The sequence below is a fragment of the Sinocyclocheilus anshuiensis genome, unplaced genomic scaffold, assembly GCF_001515605.1.
Source record: "Sinocyclocheilus anshuiensis isolate Anshui unplaced genomic scaffold, SAMN03320099.WGS_v1.1 scaffold3328, whole genome shotgun sequence".
Lineage (NCBI taxonomy): Eukaryota > Metazoa > Chordata > Actinopteri > Cypriniformes > Cyprinidae > Sinocyclocheilus > Sinocyclocheilus anshuiensis.
The window spans coordinates 56,889-69,040 of NW_015552795.1; the positions used below are offsets into that span (position 1 = coordinate 56,889).

The window sequence follows — 12,152 nt, forward strand, 5'->3', positions numbered from 1 at the left end:
TTTTTCATGTGACCTGTTTTTTTTCTACTTGTATAAATATTGTCAGGACTCACAATTGTGTCAAATTAGTCTAGACTGAAAAAATTTAAATCTGAAAAATTAATTTGAAGTCTGAAGCTGCAGGTTTTTTTCTGTGAATCATAATTATTGAGCTTCATATGAACAACATAAGCATCATTAAGAGAAACTCCACAACATCATCCATGATAAAAGAGGTCAAAGGTCATCAAATGTATTTCCTTAAAAAGTGTTATTGGCACACAATGAAACAATGAATGAGAAATATAGGACATAAAGTCAAACTGAATCATGACTACCGTAAACGAGATGAATAAACTCTTCAACTGATAATGAAAAGAATGACATTGTCAGCAGCTGAGGTGTTTCTGCTCTCAGTGTGTTGAAGTGCTGTTTCTCTCTCTCTGCTGGAGTTTGTGTTCACTCGAGTGGAATAGAGGTTTTTGTACGAGCCTTTCATTAGATTGTATCACTGTGGTACACATTCGGTGGAGGAACTAAACTGGTGCTCGGTAAGTCTGTCTCTTTTAAATCTCCATTAAAATATACAATTTTGATTAAAAAAAAATTAAACAAAAAAATATTAATTTTACAATAAATATTTCATTTAAAATATTGTCACTTTTAGATATTCAGAAAAAAAATGAATTATTCACTTTTTTGCAACGTGGCTAACTGTGAGTTGTATCAGTTTAACACAGGTTTTTATTTTCTTTCATTCATTTCACTGTGTTCATATATAGTTTATTTTTTATTGTAGATATCAGATATGAAAAAAATAGATTTGCCGTTAAAATATAAATGGAGCTACTTTCTGTAGATACTGTAGATCAATGATTTTGAATATATTTTGCTCATGTTGTGCTCATAATTTTGTTTTAATACAAGCATAATTTATACAATATATATGTACATACATAATTCAATTCAGTTGATTACGCTTCTAATTCCAAACAGTGATATCATTTCTAGTCACACAATCTCTGTTTGAAATTAAGTTACATTTTGAGTTGAAAATCTCACTTAACTAAAATGTAAAGACTTAATTTAGGGACATAAAAACTACTGGGATTAAAGCAGTAAATATTTTAGTATGTTTCATTTCATTTATGAGGTTTCATTGAAATGTATGTAGTGATTGTGTAGTTTGTATGTCAGCTCATTTAAAATGTTGATTTGGTTGTTTTCTAAAGTAAGCAGCTATATACTTTTCACTTGATCTGCATTCACAAAATTTCAATTCACAATTGTGTAATTTGAAGTGCAAACAAAAGAAAAAAAAAGAAAAGAAAAAATAAGACTTAACGTGAAGTTGTAAGAACTCTATGTTGAGTTATAAAAAACTACTGGAATTAATGCAGTCAGTGTCTTAGGTCATATAGTTTCATTTTATGAGGTTTCATTTAAATGTATATAGTGCTTTTATTTAGTTTGTGTAGTGTCTGCAGTATATATCAGCTGTAGTGATGTCGAATAATATGAATGATGAAATTGTTGTGATTTTTACTGCATTCCACACGTCTGCTGCTGAAAGTCATGTTGAAATGATGTGAGTGCTGCAGGGCAGAAGAGTGCTGGAGCTGCAGTGTGTTTTCTTTGTGTTTGTGAATGTGTTGTGTTTGTCTCCTGCAGCTGGTCCCACAGTGAAGCCCTCAGTGTCTCTGCTGCCGCCCTCTTCTCTGCAGATCTCTGGAGACTCAGCCGCACTGCTCTGCCTGCTCAGCTCTTACTCTCCACAGGGGGCGCTGGTGAGCTGGACACTGGACGGCTCAGAGGTCACCGAGGGGGTTGTGACCAGCGCAGAGAGCGAGCAGGACGGCCGCTACAGCCGCAGTAGCGTCCTGACCCTCAGCAAAGCACGCTGGGAAGAGGGAGAGCTGTACGTCTGCAGAGTAACACATGATGGAGCTCCTCATGAGGCCTCGTTCCACAAGAGTCTCTGTTAGTCGCTCGCAGTGCTGATGTTTCTCCAGTGAGCGCTGCTCTCTCCTGAAGATGAGCGTATCTGAGTGTCCTGTGTCAGGCAGGATTCACATGAGTCTAGTGCTGCAGCTGTAGTCATTTACAACTCAATACTGAAAGAGAGCTCTAGTGTCAAAGCACTGGCTGATCTTTCAATCTGCTGTGTTTGCTGCAACATTCAATAAAGCTTCTCAACAAACTCCATTTGTGTCTGACAACATCATTCAACTAACAGATGAAGATGCATGTAGTGTTTATTCAGGTGCTTTTCAGAAGCTCGATCAGTAGCAGTAAATCGGGTCAAATAAAGCTCTTGGGGTTTGAACATGGTCTCTGGAGACAGAGCTGCTCTATTCTGAGAGGATCACAATCACTCCACCCTGACAATGCAAATGGGATTTTCAGCCCACACTCCCAGAGTCACTGTTTGATTGGTTACATGATCTGGACTGAAACAGACCAGTTTCACTTCTGCTGTAGTCAAGCAGCACACAGACAAACTCACCATTAAATTTATGGCCGACTTAGAAAATATATATGAACATGTCATCAAACTCATCCAAGATGTCTAATCAATAGTCGTTCTGACGCTAATTACGACAGCTGTTAGATAACCACACTCACCGCTTTCAGAGACAGGCACTCTATGACCTCTCTCTGAATAACCTGATGTTTCTGGGGTTAATACTAAAATGCAATTCATCAACAAAAAAAAACGTCTTTTGTGTCAGATTGTTAGCTTGAAACACTAAAAATAACAGTTAAAAACAAGTAAATAGTGAAATTGACAAGTCAGACAGTCGATCTGCCATAAACATTGACATTATCACCTGAGAAAAATGTTTAATGGACTCTTTGCAGATGCAAACGAGGGTAAATAATGTGTTTTTGTCAGCTTTTTCTTCTTATATTAATGTTATGCCTGCATGTCACATCATTTATTACTTATCAGAGCACAGGGATGTTGAAACCTGAGATTCACACAGTCCATTCAGCATGCTTCTGTTTTTCAAATGAAATTAATTTCCAAATGCAGGTTCAGGAGGAGCCTAATCAGTCCTGTCAAGCATCATTACGAGTCTATATAAGCAGCAGCCATTGCGCCATCTCAGCAACAATCATAGGTGGAGCGTGTGTAAGGCTGGGGAAGGCTTAGCCACAGCAAGTTGGGGCAAAAATGCCACTAAATTGGACAAATGCCCCTGCACAAACAAATCTATTACGACTGTTGCTAACAAAATAAAAATGAATATAAAGTGTCGATTGCGGCATTAAAATAAGATCTGCTCATGTTGCACCATATTTCATTTTTAGGCGTTTTTACAGTGTTGCGCATTATAACCAATCACACACGATTCTGATGAGCTTAGGAATGCAATGGCCAATCAGAGGCGTTCAGATGAGTCATTGCTGAAACTTATTAGTTTTGAGTGAGCGCGCGTTCGCTGACTGAATTCCAGATGCGCAGATGTACTGTATGTACGATGTAAGTAAGAGATTAATTTCACAGTTTAGACAGCTTAAGTGATTATATTATAACCATAGTTTAGTTTTTTTGAGAGTGCTTAAACTTGCGATAGATCAAAGTTAGAGAGGCGTTCAGATGAGTCATCGCTGAAACTTATTAGTTTTGAGTGAGCGCGCGTTCACTGACTGAATTCCAGATGCGCAGATGTACTGTATGTACGATGTAAGTAAGAGATTAATTTCACAGTTTAGACAGCTTAAGTGATTATATTATAACCATAGTTTAGTTTTTTTGAGAGTGCTTAAACTTGCGATAGATCAAAGTTAGTGATAATGTCACTTTCTGTATAATAATTTATTCGCTGTTTGAATAACCTTGGAAAGGCAATGTTTTATAATTACCCATTTCTAATGTTTTTTTTGTTAAATTGTAATCACGTTAAATACAAATTTAGTCCTATTAAACATATTTTATTAGCCTACATGACACCCATGTCTGGTTCTTGCCTAAAAAGATGGGTTCATGATGTTTGTAGTTCATAGATTTGGCTGCTTTTAGCCTTACCCTGGAGTTGGTCCACCCTCCGCCTATGGCAACAATTCTTCCGGCATTTGTCCCCAGCCTGTCCCATGAACAATGTCCTAAGCCGGCAAACTCCAGCACTTCACCTCCAATGAAGACCCTCCTAATCCGTGTACCCCAGCAATTTCAACTCCTACTCAAATTCCAGCTAAACCACTTTCATCCGGAAAATCTCCCTTTCTAAAAATAAGAAAGCAGACAGTCTCTAAATATCAATATATGATTTACTGTGCTTTACTAAAGTTTTGCGAAGTTATAATCCAAAATGTTGCACAAAGAATACTGTGTATACTGTTAACATTTGCATACGTGTCATCTTTCTTACAGAAACTTTATATAGCTTGATCTCCAACTAAAACAAATATTTTTCTTGTATTCTGTTAGTTAAGATCTTCTCAATTATATATAACAAGACTATTCATAAAGTATGATGCTTTTTCACATCTTTTTTTTTTAAGTAAAGTGGTTAGGGTTAGGGTTACTAAGAGTTATTTTTTCATGCCATGAAAATGGAGCACTTCTAATATGTCAGCAAATTTTAAAGCCGTTGTTAAGAGTGAACAGACTCTCCTTGTCCAAGTCTTGCTTCTACCGCTGTTTTACTTTGCCTTGCCCAAAACTCACCTATCTTTGCTCATCTCTATTTTCCTCCTTAGTTTTCTCCAGAGCGGCCCCTAGCCTGAGACTGCCTCCACAACAAGGAACCGCTCTGGCTGCTCTTTGTATACCGCTCTCTTTTCTTCCTACAACCTTTATTTCAGAAGCGCTCTAGCTTGAGGCTGTCTCCACAAAGGTGCCTGCCTCTTCTTTCCCCTTTGCTACCTATCCACTACCTATATCAGCTGAACTGCCATCTCACACCCACATAACAACCACAACCCACACTGCCTCTGTGGAACCTCTGCCTGTCTCTGGGTGTTTTCACCAGTGGTGGAGGTAACGAATTACAACTACTCACGTTACTGTAATTAAGTAGTTTTTTCGGGTACTTGTACTTTTTTGAGTATATTTATGAAGCTGTACTTTTACTTGTACTTAAGTACAAATTAAGTAAAATAATCTACTTCGTTACTTTTAAATCATAGTTCGTTACTGAGTACGTCCACAATTTGAATTAATATTCAAACCTTTGACGGCACTTCAGTGGTCAATAAAGATATCCGACCGAAAACGGACCAATAAAAGCCCTGATATCTGAACCTGGAAAAGCCACCGCTACAGCAGGTGAAGAGCTGATCAGACATTGAGGGAGCTCAGGGTAACTTATGGACTCAAAGTTTGGAGAAACAAACTACATGGTAGTGTTATCATATACTATATCTATTTTGATACCGATACTGAAATATCTGACACGTTCCGTTACTCATTTCCCACAGTATCTACCGGATATACACCGATACAAACTGCGTCTCTCTCTCTCCTCTCCAACAGTGAGTTTGACACGCATCCGCCTCCTGTCAATTACAGAGTCTGAATGTCTGCGCGGGATTGCAGGTATTCTGCATAATTTTAATCATTCCCGCGCAAATGTGGCGAGCACTTTACTGTAACATGAGAACACAGTCATGTAAACGCAGAAAACTGGATGCAAGCTCTTAATTAGGCCTAACTTATACAAGTGAACTGCCTGTCCTCTCACACCGATATTGCTTGTGCGCAAACCAGGGCCGGATCCAGGCATGGGCAGGGGTGGGCTGAGCCCACCCAAATTACTGTTTTGCCCACCCAATCAGAATTAGATAAAGATTACATAAATTGTTTGTGCATAGATTAAAACTAATCTGAAGCGGACTGTATTTTGATAAGTTTAAGCTATAGCTTGAGACTGCCCAAACAATCATAAAATAACTCCAGAAAATTGCAGCATTTTTCTTTTATTAGCTGAATGCAAGGCGCGCTGAATTCATGCAGAGGCTTCAGTCTGCTGCAGAAAAGCAGAGGCTGACAACGAGTGAAAACGGGCAGAAATATTTGCGCGCTATCACGGGGAGTTTGCGAGTTACAAGGAGTTTAATACACGAATATGTATCATAGCCTACCACTGAAATTACCTGAGCAGTTTTAATGTTCTAAGAGAAAAGAAAAGAAACATCATTAAATGACGTGCATTCATTGCATGGACGGGGCACGAGCATAATATAAGCGTCTAAAATGCATGTAGGCTATACAGTTCAGTTGGTGAAAGGCCCATGACAGATCTAAAGTAACCAGTTAGAAATTTGTTACCCATTCTCAATGGGAAAGTGCCCAAGCAACATTGCTCAAAAAAAGTTGCCCCATGTATCATCAGCCTTATTCATTTATTTTCTAAATGTACAATGCCTTGCCTTACCCGATTGACTTCCATTGAAAACAGTTGTGCTTTTTAATATTATGGAAATTTCAATAGGATAAATTAAAATTTTAAGGATACTTTAATAATTAGAATGTTCAAAATAATAGCATTTATTATAAACAATTTTTTAACATTATAAATGCTTTACTGACACTTTTGATCAATTTAACGTGTCCTTGCTTAAAAAATATTAATTTCATTAAAAAAAAAATAGTGTATACCATATTTAGTAATAAACTATTTTCATTTTTATTTAGTAAGATTACACATTTTCAAGTGTGCAGTGTGACTAACAACAGTGTTATTTTCTTTATTTCTTCTTTTGATGTCCTTCAGTCGACTGTGGACACAGAGTTTGAGCTGTACCATGACTACACCTACACACAACAGGGCTTGCATGAGATCCTGACACAATGGAGGATAGAGCTGGACGCCTACAGCAGAGAGCCTGGCCACTACAGGTATCCTCAGTTCTTCCTCTTCTTCATCAATATACTATTTTTTCCTCTCTCTTGTAAATGGCTCGTGTTTTTTTCTCTTACCAAACAGGTTCATGGTGACTGAGTGTTATGATTATGAAGAAATAGGAAAAACCATGAGGTACTATGGCACAAGCTATGTTACTGAAAGCGACTTCCCCTTTAACTTCTATCTGCTGTACTTTTCTTTTATTAGCTGAATGCAAGGCGCGCTGAATTCATGCAGAGGCTTCAGTCTGCTGCAGAAAAGCAGAGGCTGACAACGAGTGAAAACGGGCAGAAATATTTGCGCGCTATCACGGGGAGTTTGCGAGTTACGAGGAGTTTAATACACGAATATGTATCATAGCCTACCACTGACATTACCTGAACAGTTTTAATGTTCTAAAAGAAAAGAAAAGAAACATCATTAAATAACGTGCGTTCATTGCATGGGCATAATATAAGCATAATATGGGCATGGGCATAATACGAGCATAATATAAGCGTCCAAACTGCAGTTCAGTTGAAAGCTTACCCCTTTTGACTTGCTGTTAATGTTGAATGTAATAATTACTTACTATAGCAACAGTCGGCTCGACTGTATTATCAAGTATTTGCCTTTTTTTTTTCTTTTGTCAAATTCCGCTGTTTTGAATTGAAAGTTGGGCTGTCATTTACGTGATTCATGTAATTCATAATTATTATGACGACAATAGCACATTCCGTCTTGCATTTTCAACATATTAGGAATACAACTAAAATTGAATGGGTGCATATTTTAAAATAAAAATATTATTTGCAGTTCAGATTGATTACTTTACAAAAATCGTATTATTTATTTAGTTCCTTTACCATTACCATAGTGGTCTGGTCTTAATATTTTCCTCAAAACAATAGTCCCCCTAATGTTCTAGATATGATTATGGCCTTGTTTGGCATAAATAAAAAAATTAGTTGAAAAAATCACCAGTGTAGAAACAATGATACAGAGAAAGAGAACAAAGAGGGTTTTTATTATTATTATTATTCAATAAAGAAAAAAAAAATGTATTTTGTTGTGAAAGTGCATGATATTCTAGGCTGCCCATGAAAGGTTTTTTTTTTTTTTTCCCAGTGTACATATAACAGTCTATAGGCCTAGTTAATATATAGTTACTATAGCAATATCAACAGTATACATATCTAGACTTTTAGTATACAGTATAAATATCCATTTATCTAAATAAATAGGCCTAACATACTGCATATGGCTCTTAAATCACTGCTTATAAAAAAATTCAGTGTTGTCATATTTTGAATATCTCAAACTGAATTGAGGTCATTTGTTTTATAATTTTTTTACTGACTGTGTACTTGTCCTTTTTTGTAAATTCAATTGAAATCAAGCTTCCTTGTGCTGTAAGCTTTTGCAACAACGTTACTCTATTTTAAAGACACAAATACACAGAATGAGCAAACTGAGATTTTTTAAGACTGAGATTTTTGTAATGGTAATTTATCAATATGTACTGTATATGTATGTAAATAAAAGCCTATATTAAAATATGTTTATCATATAAAGCGAATGTGTCTTTTTAGAAGACTTGGATTAAACCAATTTCAAAGCTTGAAATAATGATTGCCTTGAAAAAATGGATGGACAAAAAACTATTTGAATAATAAAATATCTATATGGCAGTATAGAATATGTGGTAGTTTTGCCAATGGTATTGAAAATGATTAGTCGTCATGAAATAAAAAATGTTATTATTAGTCTTGTGGTGAACAATTGAACCATGCCAATCAAACCAAAGTCAATACACTGAAAAAAAAATGGTCTAAGAGACGGTCTAAGAGAGCATATGTTCCAGCTGGACCTCAGGGAACCAGCACAGCCAGAGCAACCTCATTACATTGTTGTTTGGGATAATGTCAGCTTCCATCGCACTGCTCTGGTTCGTGACTGGTTTACCAATAACCCGAGGTTTTCTAACATCTTTCTGCCTGCATACTCTCCCTTTCTAAACCCGATAGAGGAGTTTTTTTCGGCATGGCGGTGGAAAGTGTATGACCGAGAACCTTATATCCGTGCTCACCTCCTCCAGGCCATAAAATGGTAACGCTCAAATAAATTTGCATGTGGATATGGCAAAAAAATAAAAAATAAATCAAAATAATCCTCTCCCGATGTAAATGTAACTCCCTACAAATTAGTGTAGCCTCCTCTTATACATGATTCTGTATTAAAGGACATGCCGTTTTTGTCACTTTCAGAGTGTCTGCATGATGAAAATATGCGCAATGAATGATTGTACCTGCACTACAAAAAAAATGCTTTTCTTACTTAGTATTTTTGTCTTGTTGTTTCCAGTCAAAATATCTAAAGATTCTTAAATCAAAATGCATTTTCTACATAAAAGAGCAAACACCTCATGCCATTTTTCTTAAGTATATTTTTCTAATTTTGCAAATGATCTGCCAATGGGGTAAGAAAAATAATCTTGTTTCCATTTGCATTCTTGTTTTAAGTAAAATGCACTTAATTTAGATTCCAACATTTGCAGCGTGAATGAATGAATGAGGTATTTAAACATCGCTTACGCTTTAAAAAGGGGGAGAAGACCGAAAGAAACTCTGGGTTTAACAAAGACAACCTGCTCCCAACTAGGTTAGGTTCACAGAGTAAGTTACCATGGTAACTGACTCTGAGTATAAGTTACCTCTCTTTCAAACAAACCTATATTATAGTATACTTGATTTTACATTCTGACCAATGTTCCCTCTAAGTTGAGTGCATGCTTGACCACGCAGAAGAAATAATATGCTGCTCACAGGACAGACACAAAAATGATTTGACAAAGCCATTTGATTGAATTCTAGTAAATGTGAAATAATTGCGGTGCTCAGGTAAACCGTTATAGAGTTGCTGTCGCTATAGAGTTAGAACCGGTGAATGCAGTTTACAGGTTTCATAGAAAGAGAACGATGTGCGCCAAATGAGTCGCTGTAGAAATCAAATACTTTAATTGCTGCGGATGAAATAGCTCAACACGAGAGCCAAGCAACGCAAACACAATGACATGTGAAATAAAACATTATCATGTTTTAAAGAAGAGTGGCTTGATTAAGTGCTGGAAATAACGGATGATGGGAGAACAGTAACAAAACTCGAAGACATTTACAGTCACACACAGGTGAAGTAGTGTGCAAACTCTACTGCATGGGGATGATTTAGATAACTGTAAAAGAATTCACGTTCACGTTTTTTAAAAATTTATTTAGTTTATTTTATTATTTTATATCACATTATATTATTATAAAGAATTGAACTGTTCTGCATGAGATTTAAAAAAATATATGATTTTATGTAATGGAATTTCTTGGTAAGTAACACAGCACTGTAAAAAAAACGTTTTCTAAGGTAACCTAAAATGTGCATCTTTAGTTACATCAAGGATCAAAACAAATATAAATAACACGTTTAAGTTAAAAGTTACACACATTTTTGCGTGTGTGCGCTGTACATTTCTGGTATAAGGAAAGTTTTTGCTAAGGTGGTGGAAATGTCCACCCAATAGAGAAAAGTTGTGCTAAGCAAGGGGGCGGGGGGGGGAGAAGGAACATTGATTCTGGCTAATGTTATTTTTAGTGGCTATTGTTGAACTATTGTTCAAGGGCCAGAGGTTTCAAACAAAAATAAGTAAATAAATAAATGTCTCATTTCCTGGCTGGGACTCAAACCACGGACCTTCATGCTGTAAGTACACTGTGCTACTCACTGAGCTACTTTGTATTGTTGTTGGTCACTCTTTATATAATTTAATGAAATACAGTTTTACAGAAGATTAATTAGTGTGAAAGAATATGAAAAATGCATATGAAGAACAGAAGCATTATTATGAGAAACTCCACAACATCATCCATGATAGGTCAAAGGTCACTAAAATATATTTATTTCAAAATTTTATTTTTTTTTTCAGCACATTTTGAAGGTATTTTATATGAAATAGTTTAATTCTTACTTTTTGAAAAGCATTTTTTCCTAAACTAAATTGAGTGTTACTAACAGCTGAGGTGTTTCTGCTCTCAGTGTGTTGAAGTGTTGTTTCTCTCTCTCTGCTGGAGTTTGTGTTCACTCGAGTGGAATAGAGGTTTTTGTACGAGCCTTTCATGAGATTGTATCACTGTGGTGGACTTTCGGTGGAGGAACTAAACTGGTGGTGAAATGTAAGTGCTTTTTAATTCTCCATTAAAATCATACAATTTAGATTGTTTAAAATGTTTTAAAAATTAAAACAACAAAATTATTATTATTGTAACAATAAATTTTATTTAAAATAAATATTTAATCTAAAATAGTGTTTAGATTGTTTATAGGTAAAAAAAACATGTTTAGACATTCAGAAGAACTGAATTATTTACGTTAACAAACAATTCCTGTCTAAACATTCTTTCGTTATGTATCTCACTGTGACTTTGATCAGTTTATCACAGTTTTTTTTTTCTTTTATTCATTTCTACATTGTCTTCATATGTAGCTAATCTTATTATTGTAGATGTCATACACGGAAAAAAGAGATTTAACATTAAAATGGAAATGCTGCTATTTTCTGTTTTGCTCATGATGTTCTTTTAATTCAGTGGTTTTAATATACATACAAAATATGTGTACATTTTTAAACTCATTTGATTCAGTTGTTTTCTAATTCTGAACAGTAATACGTTGTAATTTGTAGTGAAATAATGTGTGCTTGAAATTACATTTGAAAAGTATAAAAAAGATGACCTGAATATCTCACATAAGCAAACTGTTATGTCAGGATATAAAAACTAGTGGAATTAAATCAGTCAGTTTTTTAGTAAGTTTAGTTTCATTAATGAGGTTTGATTTAAATGTGTAAAGTGTTTGTGTAGTTTGTATATTGTGTATATATTGGCTCAAGTGATCTTTAACAGGATGCTATTTTTATACTGATTTTTACTGCATTCCACACGTCTGCTGCTGAAAGTCATGTTGAAATGATGTGAGTGATGCAGGGCAGAAGAGTGCTGGAGCTGCAGTGTGTTTTCTTTGTGTTTGTGAATGCCATACAATTTAGATTGTATAAAATGTTTTAAAAATTGAAACAACAAAATTATTATTATTGTAACAATAAATTGTATTTAAAATAAATATTTAATCTAAAATAGTGTTTAGATTGTTTATAGGTAAAAAAAACATGTTTAGACATTCAGAAGAACTGAATTATTTACGTTAACAAACAATTCCTGTCTAAACATTCTTTCATTATGTATCTCACTGTGACTTTGATCAGTTTATCACAGTTTTTTTTTCTTTTATTCATTT

The 12,152-nt window shown here is 35.3% G+C and overlaps 1 long non-coding RNA gene and 1 gene segment (V, D, J or C); both read left to right on the forward strand.

Annotated features, from left to right (window-relative positions):
• The window catches only part of LOC107667935 (Ig lambda-3 chain C region-like), a 3,154-nt gene extending 975 nt beyond the window's left edge, over nt 1-2,179 (forward strand). The window contains 1 exon segment of the C gene segment in view: nt 1,651-2,179. Coding sequence covers nt 1,651-1,964 — 314 coding nt within the window.
• A 4,541-nt stretch (nt 2,180-6,720) lies between these two features.
• Nucleotides 6,721-6,952, forward strand: LOC107667937 (uncharacterized). The gene is made up of 2 exons (XR_001631833.1): nt 6,721-6,826; nt 6,915-6,952. It is a non-coding gene; the product is annotated as an uncharacterized LOC107667937 (long non-coding RNA).
• Nucleotides 6,953-12,152: the final 5,200 nt, after the last annotated feature.